Raw genomic sequence first — 21523 nt, 5'->3', positions numbered from 1 at the left:
CGTTTGCATCCATTTATACAGATGGGTATTTTATTGGAACAATTCAGGTGAAGCACCTTGCACAAGTGTACAAAAGCAGTGTCTCCCCTCTGGTTTCAACCCACAACCTTGAAGTTACTATACACATCCAGAACCCTACTCCAGATTTGCTGTTAAAGCTCCAACTGTGCAAAACCACCAGTGCTCAGCCTTTGTGTTTAATCTGGATTGTTTAGCCTCTTAATGGCCTTCATTTCTCAAGAAACCTCAGGCTGTCTGATTAAGTCATGTAATTTTGTTCGTCTGTGAATGGCATCGCGTGGAGCGGAAGAGTCCCTGCTTCCGCGCGCAAGGATCTCGGGTCAACAGTTGGAAAAACACAACTGCGAAGTTGGAAACGGAGAATCATTAAGGTGGAAATGACCCCCATTAAATGGGCAAGTCTGCTTTCTGGGTAAAACAGATAATTGGAGTTCAGCTGAAGTGCTGCTGCAGGCAACTTTTTGCAGAAAGACATGTTTGCTGCACCAAAGCTGGCTTGGTCTCCAGCATTCGGTTTACTTTAATTCTCTCTAAATGGGTTTGCATCCTTTCATTTGATGCTTGGTTTTTAAAGCAATTAGGTGGAAAAATGTGAAAACATTAAAAATATCAGATATGGCTTTGCAGAATGAAATACTGTAAACAAAAGTATTTTGATCAAGAATATTTTGAGGCAATTCATGGCTAATCAAGATTGTCGTGTTTAATGCAGTGATTAGATACGCTGTGAACTTTGGTCTTCATCTGACATATTCTTGGTCACTTATATTTATATTGTCCAGACAGATTAACCTTACTGACTACAGAATACACATCACTGATACTCATTTTAACCAATATCCTGCGTATATCCTGAATATAGAGTCATTCAAATTTAAAGAAAACAGGCAGTCCAGTGGGTGCAACTTTGCATTAAAAACAATATTCTCACTTTGTTAATTAGCTTTCGTTATTTTAATCTTATGTAAAAACCCCACCACTTGAACCAAACTTGAGTTCACATTAAAGAGGTGTTAATTTTCTAAAGATAACACAGGTTAACATTCTTATAGTTTCAGCAGTTACATTTTTAACTGCATAGGAAAGGTATTGTCTTTTTTTGTAAAATCCATTTTACCAGGTAAATTAGACAAATATAGCATTCACAGATGGTATTATAAATGTCAGTTTCTGGGTGAGAACATACGGTTCTTGTTTCCAATTTCTTGTCCTTGTACTCTATAAAGAAAGCTACTGCAAAATGGGAGATTGCCTCAGACAACATGAAAACATTTATTTTTGTCTGAAGAAATGTAATTTGTAATTTGACAAAAATGTTTTCGATATCATATGACTTCATTTCTTTGGAAAAATGTATACAGATGACTGAAGGAAAAAAAAGGGTGATCAAAAGGATGTGTGGAAATGGGGTGAACTGGATGCCACAGAGATGCCACTGTAGGGATTGTGAACATCAGAACCCCGCTATCTCTTGAAAACAGTTCCTCACTGATCTCTGTGAGGGGTGTGTGCAGGGGGGTGAAGTCAGCGTCTACTCTCACACACATTACAGGTGGTAAATGCTTGTTAAAAATACCATTTTGCACACCCTGAGATGTCAGTCATTATTACCTGGCTGGTGAACGATGCCGACACAGAGAGGGAAAGCAGCTGTTTTTTAAGGTGTCCACAAATTTCGGTCACATAACACAATCCCATGCTATTTGCGCACAAGACATGCTGTGAGGTCAATTTGGTTGGAAAATGCTAGGATTTAAACAGACTTTGGGGAGATCATACGTTTATGATAGCCGTTAAGCCACCCCACTAATGTATAACACAGAATACCCCACCCTGAAGCACTCTGTCTCTCCACACACATTTTCCTCTCACCCCAAAGATCTCTACCTGAATCTCTGGGCCTGGTGATGCAGAGGGCCAGGGTACCGCCGGTTGGGGGACTGGTAGAGCTGGGAGAGTAGGGCCTGGCTGGTTTTCTGGCTGGGGTTGTTGGCGAACTTCACGGTGATGGGTTCAGCGGCGCCGGAAGGCTTCTGGCCGTTGAGTCCCTTGATGGCCTCCTCTGCCTCTATCCTCTTATCAAAGCGGATGAACCCCACACCCCTTGAGGCACCTGAGGGGCCAGAAGGCCAAAAACAAAAGGGAGTCAAGTTTACTTCACCTCTTCCACATCTCCCTCCACCCTGCCTGAGTGCCCCTTTCATAAAGCGGTTATTACCATTCCTGCCCCAGTCTAAAATGGTCCAGATTGGATTAAACTAAAATTGTTTGTGTCCCCGATCTTTCAGCGACAGCAAAAAGAAACGGAAGATTTGACTTCTCTGACCTTTCCGTTGTTTGATCTCAAACATTTTGGTCAGGCATGAGTTTTCATCATTAAAATCAAAAAGCATCTGTCAAAAGCAGCATTGTGAGAAACAGCACTGACAATTCTCAGAGGGAAAGGATTAAATAAAATGTGTACAGAAGAGCAACGACTTCACAAATCAGTTTGTGAAGGAAATTGCAACATCATTATACCCTGATCCATTTAAAAGCAGAAAAGTCAGTCGAGAGTCTTTCTATATCTTTCTGTCGTTGGACAGGCAGCAGGTTACTTTCTTGTATGGGCAAGCAGATATAAAACAGACGGGATTTAATAATTTTATCATACAGGCAACAAAAGAAAGAATAAGTCCAGGATTGAATTTCACCAATCCAACAACTTTCTGTTAGACATGAAAAGAAAAGCTGCTTTGAGACCTAATGGATGTCGAAATGGAAAATGACCATGAAGCGAAGTTAGGGGTTGTATTAGTCATGGTGAATAAATACCCAGAATGCATGATGTGAGTCTGACTCCAGTACTGGCTGCAGTTTCAACAGTTGCTTGGGGTGGGGGTGACACGCACATGTAAAAGCTAAATTGCGAGCAGCATTTGAGTTAATTCCCAAGCCAGAAACACTTCACCACCTGAAAGTAACATTTAAGGTACTAACTGCCTAGGGGGTCTTTTCCTCATCTCCTAAATAAATGAAGGAGGCCTGTTTTTAAATGAGGCTGTTTCAGACGTGCACAGCATACCCAGGAGGCTCAGACGACAGCACAGGATGAGAAATATTTCCATAATAATGTAAATGGTCATCTCCTGAAGCCCCAAACCAGATTTATTTTGTGTTTTTCTCTCTGGTGTATTATTGGATATTGTTTTATTGATCTGGCTGATTTCAGTAGATAGTCAAGACCATCACATCACCTGAGAGCAAAATTATTCAAATCACACAAATATTATTACAGTAGTTCTGTATGTATAGTAATAATGTACATGTTAAAACCCTGATTTTAAGGTTTCTTTATCTATGGGCTAGTACATCATATAATTATGAGATTATAAATTTCCAATATGTGATGATCAAGATTTATTTAATATATAACGTTGATTGCAGGAAGTTCCATTTTTGAAAAATTCTTACTTTTTTCCACATTCATATATTTTACTGTATACAATAAATTAAGTAAATGAGAAACTTGTAGTTGATTACTCTTCCAAAGCATAAACGTCACTGGTATGAAGAGAGGCCGGTGGCACTGAAAGAGGAGGAGGGCTTTACAAACTATTGACCATGACACATAAATGTCCTACAGTGACTACTAAAAGGAACTTCAAAGAATTTATGGCCATCACAGAAGCCATTGATCACATAAATGTATAGATTCCACTTGAACCAGCTGCAGTCAGATCAGCTGGCTTGGTCTCTCATGAGACGAATCAGAGAGTCATTCAATCCAGTAATTTAATCCATCACTTCACAGCAGAGTTACTGCAGTTCTGACTGTGTGGAGCCCAGTCATTTCAGACAGAATTGCCAAAAGAGAATAATTAGAACAATGTTACATGGAATCTGGAGTAGTAAAAGAACTCAAATGGGCAAAATACCACATGTAAATAGGGAACATGCTGGGCATAACAAATCCACAATGCCCCTTCCTCCCAAGTAAACTTGTTTAAAGCTGCAGTGTTAGAAACGAACTCCATACACATGGAAAGAGTTAGGATAACAGAACTAATTAATAGTAGAATTTAAAGTCAAGCAGATTTAGTATTTATGAAATGAAACACAGAGGGGAAAAAGCACTTTTTTTAGGAAGCCCAATTGGGGACTTTTTAAGGTTTATTTTTGTATTTGTGTGTTTTGAAAACAAATCCTAACTTTTGATGTCTTGTTCGGCTTTTTCTCAGTTAAGCTGGCTTTTTAAGTAAATTAGTCAACCACGTTCTCTTTTATCCACTCTTCAATTTGAATCTGCATGTTATGAAGCTTCAAAAAATAGGGCTTGAGGACTGGGAAATATTTTTAGATGAAAGATTCATGTTTATCAGCAGCTGTGCAGATCTTGGTTTTCTTAAACGTTTTTCTCCTGCCTTGAGGAGCTTGCTTGCCAGAGTGTCCTGTGGAGGAACGCGTACAGAGAGGCGTTGCTTCTGCTCCTCTGAGGAGGGGACTGCCGGTGTACAGAGCTCTAACTATGAGCCTTTTGCCTCCAACGCTCCCAGCAGAACAGGCAACCCTGAGAGAAAACAGCACAGCAGAAGATGTGAAGATTTTACGCAATCAGTTAACTGTTGGAACAAAAGTGGATAAAACGAATCGTGCCCTGAATGTGCATTCCTGGAGCACTTGACAGTTTTAAATCTCAGCGCATTCCTTTGTTCGCAGAGAGATGCTTTTCATTACAGTTTTCTCTGCTGCAAAAGCGGTGATTTAATGAATGCTTATAAGCATCACAGTCCACAGCACCAAATGCTCAGTTTAAATAATCTAGAATCTCATTTATATTCTTTCTGGTGACAGGCATCTACAGTGTTCGATCCAACACGCAGATCCAAACCCTTCTGTCCTACTTAGAAAAGCATTAAGATCTTTAATAGTTATGGGAGAAATATAAGTGTTGAAAGATTTTCCTTGACATTTAATTATCAGAGACTTTATATTAAAGCAAATAGTACTATTTGTAAGACACAAAATGCACGGCTTGCTAGGCTTAAAGCTAGGGTTTTTTAAATGTTTAATTAAGAACCTGCAGAATCCTCATATATATTACATCAATATCTTTCCAGTTAAGGTGTTTGTCAGAATTCTGTGCTTATATAACTATACCTCTAGTAATCTCTAGCACAAATATATTAAAAATATCTAGTTTATTAACAAACTGAAAAAAAACAAATGGAAGATAGCAATGAAGAACTAATACAGCCCTAACAAAGCTATAATGTACCCACTAGGGAGCTACTCAACATTTTAAATGAAAATTAAAACATTCCTTGGGGAAATCCAGAAAGATCTGAGAGCTAAGACTGTTAATGAAAGCCTTCTTTCGACTCAAATGAGAACACTTTGCTGCTTTACCTCATTTTTGAGTCTTTTAAGTGACTGTGCCAACAGTACTGAAAATGTATAAGACTTGCACGTTAAATGCATTTTAAAATTACAGCTCGTCTTCTCTTAATCAGCCTTAAAAAGTCCTTCTTTTGTATAACGTGGATCTTCTTATTGCAGATGGTTCTTTGAGAAAGAGTGGGAAAGAACCCTTTGAAGTTTTGACATGCAAAAGGAGAGGGACTGTAAATGCTGGCAATTAAAACCATCTGGCTTCCTACCAATCTAGCAATGGGCTAAAGTGGCAATATCATGTACAGTATATTGTGATATTAGTTACAATGCAATATATTACGAGTCTTCTTAAATCTGATTGGTTTTTAAACTTGTAACACATACATACTGCAAGTACCGATATTTATCCCCAATACCTACACTGATTCTTTTTTATAGACTTATATTTGCCAGAACTAGAGTTCCCACATTGTTTTCTGAAGCCCTGATTGGATCTTCGGCAATTGTGGGGATCTGCAGTCAGTTCAGTGGGTTCGGTAGGAAAAGCCTAGACATTTTTCAATAAAGATAAGACGTGTGTAAGAACAACATGCTGCTTCAGTCTGTTTAGTTCTCTGTCAGGATGCGATGTATCTCTCATAAACGAATCGGTAAAAACAAATTCAGTTATTCTATATTCTCATGAAATAAATATTCATCACTAAATATTCCTCTATTCCTCTCCTGACATAATATAAAAGCTTTAACCAGCAAAGTGCTCCCCACTGGTCATGCTGATGGCTATAACAACCTATCTATGTGGGTGTTTAGATAAGGAAAGACACTCTCACTAATTATTTTTTTATCTTTCTTTATGTTCAATTTCTTCTGCAAGAAGTGAAATTGCTACCTGGGCATTTTAAATCCTAAGTACATAAACAAACGCCCACACAGGGGGAATCAGTCTCTGGTTTAGCGATGGCAGCATCATTTTTCAAGCTGTGTGAACCACCGCTGCAAACCAGCAAACATTCACAAATCCACCATAAAGGATAAAGCTTGTGGACAGGACACAGAAATAATCTCAATCAGAAGAGACATTACAAACAATACTGAGGTGGTCAATACCGGCATTCTTCACATGAATTGAATTAATGCAATATCTCCATAGTAATCCTTGTTCATTGTACAAACATAAAGTAAATTAGGGCTATCTTCAGATTTGATCAGATTTTATAAGTGTAATGGAGAGATCCACCTTGATCACGATTTTGATATGCAGAAGCCGAGCATTTCAGTTACACTCTTGTGCCTTTGTGCTAAAGAAGTGTACCTGGTGTAGTTGTATACGTTAGGCTTAAATATCTGCTGTTTTATAAAAAAAAACTCCAGTTCTTAATTAATCTGCATCCAGCAAACAAAGCAAGGTACAGTTCCATTAAAAAATATTTGCTCCCTTTTTAAATTTTCTTCCATGTTTTTGCCATTGAACATTATCAGAGCTTCATATGGGTGAATAAATTACACCAAGGTTTGGTGCATATTTCATTTCATCTATTGAGTTTGTGTAAAAAAGTTAATTCCCTCTTAGATTCAGTAACTGGCTGCAGATATCCACAATAGCTGTAACCAAACCCTTGCTTTAAATGACAATCAATTTTGGCCCATTCCTCCATGATAAACTGTATGGACTGCTCATTTCAAGTCCTGCCACAATATTTCTATGGGGTCTAGGTCTGGAAGTTGACTTGGCCATTCCAAAATATTGAATTTCCAGTTCTTCATCCATTCGCTTGTAGACTTGCTTGTATATTTGGCATCAATGTTGTGCTGCATAACCCTTGATCAGCTCCAAGACACATGGCCAGACATTCTCCTGGAGAATTCTCTAATGCAAAGCAGAATTTGTGCTCCCTTCAATGCTCAAGTCTTAATACTTTTTGGCAGAGCTGTCAGCTTCAGCATGACTGGGGAACCTGTTCCAGCCACCCATGAACCTTTGTGTAAAGAAGTGCCAAAACACTGTAACACTATAAGGACGCAAAAAGAAAATATCACCTTTTTTATGTCCTGAAAAGGTAAAAAAAAATAGAACTAGTATGAATTCACAGAGACGTCTTTAGAACAGTTGCAGACTACTTTCAGAAACTGAAAGAACCTCTGCTAACTTTTCAGCTGTATGAAATGTTTGTCAATATAGAAAGATTAGAAAAGATTTTCAGAATCATATAAAAGCCACATAGGGAGGTGGGCGAGGAGGACTGGGCATTTTCCTGCCATATGCTTCATTGACCTCCTATGCAATGCAAATGGACATAAGGCCATCATTATAAAAGACCATCATTATGAAAAGGATGTATTATGTATTTTCAGGTTACAATATTACAGAAATGATTAATAATATAGAAAACTGCATGAAACAATAGCCTAATCAATACAAAATGGAAAGACTGAAAGCAAAATTTATGTAAAATCCTGTATAAACATTGACAAAAGGCTTATCCCAGAAGGTAATCCTACAGATCTCTGTCACGATCCAGTAGCAAGGAAATATAGGGCAATTTTGCAAGAACAGGTGCTGCATAATTCCACAAGGTTTTGTACTTTATTTTCTTGTCCAGTTCATGACAAAAATATAAAGTTGTTTGATCTTTTCTTATGCCTTATGCCTTTGTCTTATGTCATGATCAAAATCTGATAAATCTCTTTAAAGAGCCAAGAAAATCATGGATTTTCAACAGACAATTTTCTCAGTCAAATCTACTTGTATCAGTAATCAGATACAAGAAATGGAAATCGCAGTTTTTGCTGTAATACACCAGTGACAGCAACACGTACAATAATTTTACATTGACAAAAATTTAATTTCAGACACCAACACGACTGTCACACAAATATAAATAGAACAACATTATTTTTTCCCCAGAAAGCCTATACTGCTATAGCCACCAGTTCAGTCCATGGTATATTCCATACTGGTAAAAGATATTTACCATAATCTAATTTATTATTCATGAATCCATTTCAATGTATGCAAATATCAAAAAAGGGAAACTACCATACCGATAAACAGTGTTTATGAATCAGAAAAAAAGCATAAAATAGTTTTTACCACCAAAGCAACTCTCAAAGGAGTACAAGTCAAGCAATCGGTATGAAAAGCCATATGGAGAATGTTTTCATTTCCAGGGAAAAGGAAGCTATGAAGAAACTCATGCCACTGATATTAACCTGAAGAACTGTTTGCTGCAGGAATACGAAAAGCAATATGGAACAAATGCATTGCAGTACGGGAGGATTAAAAGGTTGAAAAACAGGTGAAATTATGTGACCATGAAATACAAAGTGCTAGCACTGTGGGTCTTAACTTAAGTGAAATGCCCTCGTAGTTGTGATTTCAAAGCTTGATGCGTGAAACCAGATCAAGATGAAACTTTGCCAACAGCTAACTTTGTGGTTCAAAAGCATTACCCTGTTTGAATTGAAATGTGCCAGTCAAGAAAGACTTCCAGGAAGCTATTTGGAAACATCTGTATTCAGCACAGACCTGTTTAAGCTCTGATTCATTTGTCCTCTAGGGCAGCTCTAGGACAATATAAATGCCTTTGTCTGGATGTACGTAGCAATTGCAGGGCAGTTTTCATGATTATTTAAATAGCAGAGGATAAAAGCTTCGACATGCTTGCAGTTCCCCAAGTAAATTCCTTAGAAAAATCTCATAATATGCCAAATATCAGCAAACAGGCATATGATTTGATAAAGTTTTATTCTTTTCTTTTTTACTGTTTGCTTCCTTAGCTAAAAAAGAGAAAACTTCACACATCCCAGCTCTATAAAGAAATGTAGATCTATAAAGACAGTGTCCCTGGTCATCAGTGCATGATGCACTTCGGTCCTGGTAGTTTTACATACAGCTCTCATTGTTACTTAAGATTTCCTAGAGTTTTTAAATGACTTGTATTTGGTAAATATTGAAACTGCTATTGAAACTCAAAAATGCTGAACTAGTTTATGGTATTATTAATTTATCACCCCCTACCCTATTATAAAAATCCCCTATATATACTGTATATATCATTCTAATTGCTTAAAAAACATTATAATATACTGCATAAATGCCAATAATGTTTTGTATACTTGCATTGTACATATTTAAAATGTGGGAGCAGGAAAACTGCATGTAAAATATCCCTGTCCTGTGAAACTCGCCTCAGACTAAATGAGTCACTTGGGATCTTCCGCCCACTTAAAAATTTTAATAACATAGAATATTGCAGTCTTTTGTTCCCATGGTCCCTTGTGAGTTTAGCTGCAAAGGTGCTTATTCTGTGTATAAAATGCATTCCCATTTTCTTTAAATTGCTGAATGGTTGTAGAACAGAATTTAATTAAAAATCTTAAGGTTATTTCGTATCACCCACAGAGTGTTGTACATAGATGTTTTAGAAGCTGGAAAGTCTTTTTCCTTTCCCCTGATAGCCTGAAGTAACTGAGCTAATTAATCAGTAAATGAAACATAAACTTGTGCTCCATGAGTTGAATGCACAGAAGTAGTTATTCTTCGAGAATCGAGGCTTAAGGACAACCATCAAGCAGCTCTTATCCGAATCACTACATCCTGGAGTGTAACACAAGCAAAATGCAGCACTGGAGTACTTTTCAGTAGAGATGCTGCCATCTTCTCTTACGCAACATGAGAGAGGGCATTCTGAGAAACGGCTTCCTCTCTTTCACGTTAGTAATTGCTCGTGAATTTTAATTTAAGCCCTGTTTTAGTTTATTACAGTGTGACTGGGTATGAAAATTCCAGAGATGTCATCAACGGCTGAGCTCTCCCGGTCGTCTCAAATCCTCCTCACGTCTTAATCACCAGTAACTAAAATTTAATTAGTAATTAAAATTCCTCTAGCGGATCCACCTTTCTCTGGAGATGGGAAGGGTGTTTAACTGTGAGTGTAAAAGATCAGGAGCACAGGCAACGGGAGCCTTTTGCCTTATGCTGGTCTATTGGATGCTGCAGAACAATGACAGAGCTTTCACTATGGAATGCAAGACCAAAAAGGACTTGAACTGTTTTAAATATTTCCCTTGACTGCCAAAAGCCATCCAGAAAATGAGATAAACATCCTTGATACAGAACCTACCTACTTTCAGTTCCAGTTTCAATACAATGCAACGGCCCTGTGCTAGGAATGTGGATTTGAAAACGTCTGCTGTGTTAAATTTTAGATTTCAACTTAGATTAAAAGCAATATCTTCTCCAAAAACGGGGTGCTTAAATTGTTTCATGGCTTTTGAAATCACAAAATCAGTTCCTTAACCACTTGGAGCTGTTGTGAAGCTCATTTATTTATGATGTGTGCTTTACAGACATCTACAGGAAAACCCAGGAGTTGTTAATGTTTGCGTCACTTGTATTCATCCACCCCGCCTCCCAAAAAATAAACTTGTCTCGGATCTCCCATGTGCAAAAGATAATAGTTGCCCCATGAATACCTGTGACCTGGTCCACCAGGATGCGGGAGGTGATGATTCGGCCGTACTGAGAGAACAGCTGCTCCAGCTCCTTCTGAGTCATGGTCTTGGGCAGCCCGCTGACGTACAGGTTAGCGTCTCGGATTGAGGCCGAGCTGGGTCGTGCATACGACACCTGCAGAACAACACAAGCAGCTCAGCCAGTCTGGTAGAACACGTTGCTCGCTTAACAAAGTGTGTCGTAACAATGCACGACTTTTCACCTAGTTTATTTTATAAGTAAAGATGAGTGAAATGAAAACAACTGAGTGAGATCTGTAACATGATTAAAAGCAAGGTGTGCTTGAAAAATGAGCCATGTTCTTTTAAACAATAGACATAACTGTTTTAAATCTATCAGATAACACCGGGCACTTTTGTAGACTGGATAAGGGTTTCTGTGTAATGTGAAGTCAGGTGTCAGAAATCAAAGATCTAGGAGACTGAATCAGGCTGAAAGCTCTCTGGAAATATCTGCAATTATAAATGTGTTGCACCATCAGATATCACCAGATTGCAGGCCAGGATTCCCTCCATATACACTCACTGTGCACAGATGCACTAACTAGTACCTTGGACAGCGCCTGCAGCAGAAACCTCACAGATACACAGGATGATGAGAAAACTAAAATATTAACATCAGGTAATCTTCCAGTAATGATCACTTCAGTACTCATCCAAATACCAAATTAAAGTTTTTTTCCCCTCATGAATATAATGTAATAATTCTAAGTGGAGAGCTTTCTAACCTTTCAATATACTTGAGATGTCTCTCCCAAAGGATACCATACAGTATATTAAAAGTATGTCATTTGTTATGGCATAGTAGCTATATATTGTTATTTCAATTTAATTAAACACATTAGAAAATTGATATTTCCTCGCCTCACCACAACGACTGCCTTCTGGGATGAGTAATTCTTGTTTTCTGGACTGCCATAAATATATATAAGATAAATACTATAAGATTGTGTTTTGTCAGTAATGCTTTTTGTTGACTGACACGTTCAGAGTTGTCTTTTGCAGAGGTGAGAAAAAGCTGGTCTTTTAGGACCTTTTAGGTGCCTTCCAAACAATAAGGTATGGCATCAATATTCTATGTGTTTAAAGGATGAATGTGATCCTGAAATTGCTGTGATAATATTACAAATTGTGCACATTACTCAAACATTTGCACTTAGAATTAGTACTTATTTTATCAGGCCCAATTTTACAAACATTCCACATCTCTGTGGCCAATCGAGGATCAAAAAAGTAATCCTAGAAAGGCCGGGGCTCATCGAAGCTAAACTATAAAGCATAGAGCATATTTCATTAACATCACGGCCAGTTGTGGATCAAATGTCTGTGTTGGAAAGCTGTACACAAAGAGGAAGAAACTCCTTAATGGTTTCAACAGAGGAAAGGAAAAGCACGGCACAGAACAATCATCTGCCGTTTCTTCTCTAACTTCCTGATCCAGATGTCTCTATCAACACCTTGGCTGCTTCCGCTGACTTGGTGTTGCCTCCTTGCACTGGGCTGCGGTCTTCACACCTCAACCCGGGGCGCCTCTGAGAGGCACTTCACAGGAAGGCGGGCTGAAAATTGCACTGCTAACTCCGAGGTGCTGCGGAGGCGAAACCTGCCCCCCGAGCCACCTGTGAAGTTTGCGTTTCGAGAACACCAAAGGCTGGTGTGTTTCTTAAATAATAAAACAAAGGGGAACCGACTCTGTTTCGCAGGATAGCTCTGCTACTGATGGGAAAAAACGGGCTTTGAGCTTGAACAAGGGGAGTGAAATACTGCCTTCAGCTTTGAGTGACAATTTCCGCTGGTTAGCCCACTGTCAATCCATCGATGACATCGACCCAGAAATGGGTTATAAAGCATTTTTTAAGCAATCCCAGCTGTTATCAAAAAGGTAAAATGTTATTTTTGGATAGCATGGAAAGCATAACCAATAAATGAGATGTTATAAAAAGTGCCTGTCAGTCTTTTCAGGGTATACATGCTGTATACCGAGAAGATAATAACCGCTGATATACTTACAAAGTTGTAAAAGAATTCTCCTCCTAAGGATGATGGAGAGTTGAAAATGAGATCTACAACCATACACAAAAATTGCTCCTGCCTCATTTTTGCAGGAAACCCTCATAGACCAGTCATTTCCAAACCTCAACAAATGCTGTACACACTCTGTTTTGACAGTGCTGTTCAGGCATAAAGTGCAATCTTTAGTAGGACTGAAAGTCAGAAGCAGCTGTGCGAGATGATCTTTTTTTGCAAGTTTCGAAACCCATATGCTCTGCCTTCCTGAAGACACTGTCAAGGAAGCAACATGTGATAACTGTCAGGGATCCAGATGCTTTGGTGAATTTCTGGTGCTTACTTATGCAAAGGGATGTGGCAGTGGGAGCATGAGTGCATTCCCAAAAGAGCTGTTTATTGGAAATGTGTATTTCACATTTCATTCCAGGTATTTCTCTGTCTACGCAAAGTTAACTCCGGTTTACAGATTAATACATGATAAACAAAAATAGACAAACAAGTCTGGTTTTCAGAACCATCTCGAGCACTCTGAGCATGGCTGACTTCAGAACAGATCCGGGTAGTTTCAAGTTCTCTAATTAACCACTTCTGCTTCCCCCTGCTGGGAACTTTATCTGAGGGACCCTGTTCTGTTCAGAGACAGAGACACTACAGTACAGTATGTGGCCCCACCTGCATATGCTCCAAAATCTCACCGATAATTCTTCATTCTGAAACAGGAACATGAACAGCTCAAGTAAGGCCCGTTCTGGCCTGTTCAGAGAATATTCCTTTCTATCCTGTTCAAAAGAGAGCCACTGGCATTAACAGGAAGCTCTACCGTACTGTTGGGACCAGGCAACACCCCTTCTCTTCTCACATCAATAATCACCTGCAGGCAAACAGGCAAAGAAAAGCCAAACTTTTGCTGAATTGCTTTATTTTTATCCCACCCAGTCAATCGCCATTTGGTTCTAAATTATAAGCAACATTTAATTAGCACTTCGAGATATCCGTCAGGCTCAAGTAAAGTTTATTATGTGCATGATTTCACCTTTATATTTTGACATTTAAAGCACATTTACATACTGGTTACACTCCGCGGCTTTTAGCGCCTTACTTTCTTTGATTTCCAAATCCTTATGAATGTAAATTAGCCTCATATGAGTAAACCCCCCCCCCCTCCAACTTCCGTTTCTTTCCATCTGAAGCCTCGAAGATTGACAGGCTCCTGGCTACGCGCATCTAAGACTGAACCCTCAGCTTCCACCTTGGTCTCGACTTCCGTCAAAGGCTCAATCAAGAGCTTTGCAAAAACAGGAATGTCAAAAGAGAGAAAAAAAAAGGCTCGGATAAAAACTTGCATGCAGCCTTGCGCCGCCGAATTAATCCTTGAACTTGTTTGTTTTGAAATGCTGAAGATGTTCTCACTGCAGAACCAGACAATAGAGTGGCACAGATTAAAATTGATTCCCACCCAGCCCCCCTCCTTTCGCTGGCATTTACGTCTTTAAAAAAGCCTGTTTTTTTTCCACAGATGAAAAAAAAAGATTTGTGTTTGTTCTCAAAAGGAAGAAGCATTATAATCAGCTATTTTTTCAGTCCATCTGTCTGAATTACTATTAAAAATGGCACTTATGATTTCCTGTTGGCAAATTGTATCTTCAAACAGACATACTGTACATTGCTTTCACTCCTCTTGGACGTTTGTTCCCCAACAGCAGCTAAAAAGAGTGATTTTTGGATATCCAGAAATAAGAAGGAGTAGGGGAAGGATACTCCTTTTTTTTCCTTAATTTATAACTATGATTTACTAGCATGCTACATTGCCATGATAGAAGGAATTAATGTCAAAATGCCATTTTCCCTCATTATAAAATAGTGCAAAAGATTTCTTAGAAGAAATGATAATACTAAATGTTTTTTACTGGTATGGAATATAACATGCCCTACAATGAACTGCTGGTGGTTGCACTATAGGCTTTTCAATAGGACAAATTTAATGTTGTTTCTTTTCCTTCTTCCATACTGTATATCATGTGTCTGACATGATAGTTTTGCTTAGCAATGCCAGTGTGAAGTATGCACTGTATATTCTGTTGTATCAGGAAAGTATTGTAGCAGTAGTCTCAGAACAATATTAATTTCTGACAGTAACACAGGTACAGATCACCTTGCCTGAGAAAGTTAAGGTTTTTGCAGAATCACTCAACTCCATTTTATTAGCCCATACAGTACATTAAAACTATAGAAATATTGTTTATCTGGTTCTGATCAAGTCACAGCTCAACGAACGAAACAACTTAAATCTTTTTTCAGGGGCTGAACAGAGAAGTAAAGAGCAAAACCTTGTGGAATTATGCAGCTCCTAAGCTTGGAAAATTGCCATTGTACTTTCCAGCTATTAAACCATTATAGAGACCTGGGGTACGTCTATTGTCAATGCTTTTCATATTTTGGCAATGATTATGCATTTCTGTTGTTGTCAGTCTATCCTTCTGTTATTGCTCTATGGATATAAAATGACCTATACTTGTAACCTGAGAATGCCACCTTTGATTATCTTTAATAGCACGTCTCAAGATTCCCTTAAGCACATTGTTTATTTTCTGCAACCCAGCACTTATTTCCTACCATAGTTTCTATTTCAGTTGCACTGGGGGTTCCTGGGGGCTGTCAAAGTCAGTCTTGTTCGATCTCAGATATGGCTCTAACATAGTGTATGCTGGTGTACCGCTTATCAGTTTTTACACTTTCATGAAGGTTCATGATAATGATGGTATTTATAAATTTTGGATCATTCCCTTCTTACACCTTTTAGGCACTTTTTAACACAAAGGTTTGTGGGAGTTACTAGTATGACTTATGTTTTTAACTGAAATATTGAATAATTGGAAAAAAGGTTCCCATGGCTTTTTATGACACAACAGGAATATGAGTCTATGGTTCAAAAATACGCCTATTCCATGTTTTTCGTCTGTTCCTCCAATATTTTAACAGAGTCCCTCTGCTTCTGTAACATGAGCTGATCATGAACATGGTGGAACACTGCATTATTGTAATTCTGATAAGTTAGCAGGATTTACTTTTGCTCAACCTGTTTTTATTTGTGAGATCTTGAAACAAAATACAAAATAATTTCTTTTTTGTTCTGGGGCATAATTATGGAGCCATTAAATTAATACCTTTTTCCCTCACATGTTTTGAATCATGTGAAGATATGTGACCATCTCAACACTGCTCCTACCCATGTGTTTTCACTCTTTTATTGATGCTTCAGATAATTTGTCTTTTCCACAAGCTTCCCTCTTAGAATAATACGTTAGTAAGTGGAGAATTTCAGCTTCCTGTGCCTTCCTTATTAATTGGAATTCCACAACCCATTATCACTTTAACATCAATCAGACCTGGACACTCATACAATTGCCAATTGCAAGTGATTCTCTGTCACTGTTAATGTGCCAGTAAAACATGACCTTTATATTATTTATTCTGAATGTGGTTTTATGAATGAGTAAAAAAAGACATCCAATTTAATGGGCACATTTTATGAATAACCCCCACATTAAGGTATTTTCTTTGTAGCATGCAGATAACTAGCTAGGCTGCAGCTCTTTGCCCTTTGTACAATATTTCATCCAGTGCTGCACACTTGAGGTGTTGTTTTATTCACTGCTGAAGTACAATTGGTGATGGGAAATATGAATCGCTGTTGTTCAAAATCAACATTTTGTTGCAGCCTTTTTATTAAAATAAAATGAATGCAATCATTGAAAGGACACTAAAAAGAAAATAAAAAGTGACCTCATCTACTCACTTTAAATTTAAAATTGCCTTTGAATGTGCCTTCCCATGCTTAAATGAGAGCAGACTGCCTCTTAAGTGAATACAATGCTTCTGGCATAAGAGCAAGATCTGATTCAGGGTTTCTAAAAGCAAATGTGTAAGTAAAAAAATGTTCTGATCTGGCAAGAGATAATTTACATATGCAAAACAGAAAGGGAATTAATTTTCAGTATTTAGGCGTTAGAAGGGGTTTACCACAGGGTAGAAAATGTGAGAAATATGGCATTGGAGCAACAATCTATGAAAATAATAATGAAAACATACTGTAGCTGGAAGAGTCTGGTGGTTTATTACAGTATGTATGTTTTAGCTCATCCCATCAAGTGCCATCTAATGACCTTGACATCGGCTTGGTAAGATACAGAGTCTAGTGAACAACCAATGAATAAAACAGGACAAATGTGATGAAGTCCAGCAGCTACTTTTCAGCCTCTTACCTTGATAGTTTTGGTTTGAAGTCTCAGTCCATTTAACGTGTTGATGGCTTTCTCTGCGTCCTTTGGATCAATGTAGTTTACGAAGCCATAGCCCAAGCTCTGTCCTAAAATCAAACAAAGAGAACATTAGACACATCAGAAAACTCCCTAACTGTATCTCTCTGTTCCCTTGAAAGCAACGTGGAGCATTAAGGTGTGTAAAAATACGCTGCAAGACGTCCCAAGGGACCCCTGGAAAGAGATTTATGTGTATATGTGGAAAATCAGTCATAACTGAGCTTCAGTACAGAGAACATTGAATGGATAACGTGGGACACAGAAACAAATGAGGAAACTGAGATGTGAATATTGGGACTTTTGAATTTCTTTTGGGAGGGAGGTAATAAGGCATTGAACCATCACTCATAGAAGTTACTTTTACAGGTATAAGAAAGGTGCAGATGTCTGTTCTTGTCGCCTTTCAGAGAAAAAAGTAGAAAGAAAATCCCATATGAAGAAAGAACGAAGAGGCAAGAATGCTTGTTGCCTGTAACTCGCTCTGTTCTCTGTTTGCGGCTCTCTGCAGGGCCTGGAATGACAGGCTCATCCTGCTATTCTCTGGCAGATCTCAGCTGAATGCCTGACTGCTGACTGTGGGATGGAGAGTGTCAGCACTCTGACGTCAGCCATCCTCACTCAGTGCAAGAAGGCATCTCAGGAAATGCTGCGCAGCACCTGCCATTATTGGCACAAGAATGCGTAGAGTCATTCTCTACAAGATCGCCATTTCTGTACGTGAAATCTGGAGACTGACCTAATGGTCATGCACAGGTTTTGCATTTCGTGGCTGTCTCTGCGGTTCAAAATTAGAAGGGGAAATGGGAGAGATAAACTCTCCGAGGCTGATTAATCTAGTAATTGTTCACTTCATTTATATTCATAGTCCTGTTTCTTCTGTGAAGGACTAAATGAGCTTCAGCTTTAATGGGAAAAATGCAGATACAAAATCACTGGAACACCGTAATGGTTGATCGCTGTGTATTTACTGATGGACTTTTTCTAAAAAATAAAAAATCTAACAGATCAATCCAGTTTAGCAACCTTTTTCTTTAATTTTCTTTCATATTTTTTCAGACGTCAACTAACTCCCCATGGGCTTCGTGCAAAATTCAAGGAAAGCAAACGGCCGTCAACAAGACAGACCTCACTTTGAAAGCCAAGAAGCAAATAAAAGTATGGCAGTGTGATTGTTTTAAAAATCCAGCCACAGAGCTTTGTCATGAAGAACTCTGAGCGGAGCAGTGCAGAGTATGCAGTGCAGTTATCCTCGCTAATTGAAACAGACAGTAGTAAGTCTACAGTGTAAAGACAAAGTGAATCACAAATGTAGAACAGCAGTACTCAACCAAATAAACACAATCCAAACAGCAGCTTTGGGCCAAAAGGGAGCTGTATTTCTCACATCAAACATCATGCTGCTCCTTCACTTTCAATGGATTACCAAGGATTACCATTTCCCAGTGTTAATTAAAAAACCCCTGTCCTTAACTGCGACGGCTCCAGCTCCTAACTATTTTTAGTTTTCCCCCTCTGACACTGATCTGACTGCTATTAGAAATTTCCATTTTTTTTTTCATCAGAGTGTCTTGCAGGGCAATTCAGTGACATAGCTAACCCCTCGATTCTCTGGGTATAAGGCAATTAGTTAATACACAGCAGACTGTCACGGCCCCCTCTTTCCACCCTTTCCCCTGTGTTACTTCACAAGACTTGACAAGTGTAGCCTTACAAAAGGTTAGCCGAAATGAGGCGCACTTCTGGACTGTATTCACACAACACACCCTATGTGAGTTATACAGCATTTAATGATGTAGTCGCAATTCCCAGTGAAATGCAATCAAACTGCGGGGCTCTCAAGCACCGTTCCAGCACATTCTATTTCTGAGTTAAAGGGGACTGAGCCTCACAGACGTCACACTCCTTAATGCACTGCACTCCAAGCCAACCCTCAACAAAGAGGCTGTAACAGAAGCTGCAATCACTTGAGATACAGATAGCTATCTGTCCCTTCATTTGTCTTTTCTTGGATACATTATAATGATTACTGCTCAGTCATCTCAAAATATGTCATTATCAAAATCCATCCCGAATTACATACCCTGCAGCCAACACATACATATCCACAGGTCATTCCTTAGTGCTTATGTGGGAAAGCTAACCTTTAATTGTTCCAAAGCCTTTTTCAAAGCACAATAATTTAGAGCCCTTAGTAATATCTTTTTCTCCCTATACAAACTGAACAGCAGGATCTTTTTTGGTGTTTTCCCTTTGTAGCTCTCCACCAGTCCTGGGCTGGCTTGTCTTTCTCTACCTAATTGCCCCCTTGGCATTGCTGGCAGTCTGAGCGTGATGCTTCTCTGCTCGGCTCCCCCGGGTAGATTGAGAAGTAGGACAAGCAGCAGCAGCTGTTTCCTGAAGCGGTGTTTCCAAAGGGGGATTCCACCCACCGGCAGCCAGCCCCCATACCGGATCTCCACTCTCACCAGGGAAAGCAGCCCGGCTCTCTCCCGTCATCACGCGCGCACTGACACACACACAAGCTGGCAGTGACTTTTGAGTTTGAAACCGTACCTCGTTAAGACACATGGAGAAAAAAATGACTAAAATTCGAGTGAAAATACCCAAACAATAAAAAAGCATAGGTCCTCCTATAGCAAATGTAATAAAAAAGTTTATTCCGTGCTGAAAGGAAAAGAAAAGAGACGTTTTGGCTGTGGAGCCTTCTTCAGGTGTCACACAGCCGAAAAGTTGTGTCTCTTTTCTTTTCCTTTGGAATAAACCTGTTCCTCTGCAAGCTATCCATGCTGACACAGATATCCCTATTTGAATATAATAAAAATACAAATACTGTATGCCCCACTCCCTACCAATAAGACATTGTGCTCAATATTTACAAGTGAAAAACACCAATTTCCAATTTTTGTTCTCAAACACACACTCTTCAGTCGTTTATAATCCAGAAACTGTAATCTAATCTAGCTCCTCACTAACGTCACAAACATCCTCACTGAGATCTTGTTCTTCAAGGTCTTATAGATGGTGGGTTTGGCATTGCCCAGCATGAAATTTGTGAGGCACGTTGTTTCCTTTTTGTTTAACATATTCCACACAAACACAAGTTCTGAGGACCAGGCTGAGGTCATTAAAGAGTTGGATCCGGACACTTAATGACACGGGCATCATCGGACTTGTCCGATGCCTGTTCTTTCTGTGCTCAGGGAAAGACGGATTTCCATTCTTATAAATGCACAGTGGCAAAAGGTAACACATTGGGATACAAACACAGATGCCACATACTGTGATACACAGTGAACTGCAGGGACACGTGTACAGTGCAAGGAAAGAAAGAAAAACACAGGCTTGAGCAGAGGTGCAGATGTCAAGAATCCCAATAGCATGTTCCAAAAAGACAAAGTTGAAGGCTACCAAATACACAACTTCCGGATAGGAAATCAGAAGTTTATACTCACACTTCAACAGATTCCTGAATAATGTAACATACACGCACGCCTGCTAACACAAGTGTGCTGAGGAACATTGAATGAGAAACACTCACCTTGTGGTTTAATCATGTGAGACACATGAAACCAGAATCCAGGCATAAATACTATCTGCACTTCAAGAAAATGCAACAACCCACAGAATCCAGTGGAGGTACACATTATTGCAGACAAATCTTGCATATCTAACCTTATGCAGTATTTCCACAAAATACACTGCAATACAAAGGCTGGACAGTTGCAGATATGACTACTGACAACCCAGGTCTAGTCTTATTTAATTTCCAAAAAATAACCACTTATTGGAAGAATGAGTGCTCAAGAAACAAAAGGGAAATAATTGTAAAGTAGGTAGTTTTACCTATTACTGTTTATCACACCAAGTAAATTAGTGAATAACATTTTTGGGAATGGATGACTCTTATGTCTTCAACAGTACTTCTGAGAACTTCTGAGGTTCTGATTAGTGGAAGTTACATGGATGGTGCACCACTTTATACATCAATCATTTAATCCATTTTCTAAACTCTTTCACCAAAACAGGGTCATGGGGAGCTGGAGCCTATCCTGACAAGCAACCAGCACAAAGCAGGATACACGCTGGTGGGACACCAGTCCATTGCACTGCACAAAAAAACAAACAAACACAGACACGCACACACTCATGCTAGAAGCCAATTAAACTACCAAGCAAAGACTGTGGGTATAAGAAAATCTGGATGAAGCCCACACAGACATTGGGAGAACATGCGAACTACAATCACATCCGACCCTAGGTCCAGATTTGAACTCTGGGCCCCAGCA

At 39.0% G+C, this 21523-nt stretch overlaps 1 protein-coding gene across 2 annotated transcripts in view; it reads right to left on the bottom strand.

Annotated features, from left to right (window-relative positions):
- Positions 1 to 21523, bottom strand: part of elavl4 (ELAV like neuron-specific RNA binding protein 4) — a 72446-nt gene that overhangs the window by 7695 nt on the left and 43228 nt on the right. For both annotated transcript variants that reach the window (XM_088926749.1, XM_088926750.1), the window contains exons 4-6: positions 17181 to 17284; positions 10870 to 11023; positions 1909 to 2134 (exon numbers count right to left, since the gene is read on the bottom strand). In XM_088926749.1, coding sequence (XP_088782875.1) covers positions 1909 to 2134; positions 10870 to 11023; positions 17181 to 17284 — 484 coding nt within the window. The remainder of the gene's footprint in view (positions 1 to 1908; positions 2135 to 10869; positions 11024 to 17180; positions 17285 to 21523) is intronic.

The sequence above is a fragment of the Atractosteus spatula genome, chromosome 11 (assembly GCF_055471065.1).
Source record: "Atractosteus spatula isolate fAtrSpa1 chromosome 11, fAtrSpa1.hap1, whole genome shotgun sequence".
NCBI lineage: Eukaryota > Metazoa > Chordata > Actinopteri > Semionotiformes > Lepisosteidae > Atractosteus > Atractosteus spatula.
The sequence above is the reverse complement of the archived record's forward strand: the minus strand, read 5'-3'. Positions and strand labels throughout refer to the sequence as shown.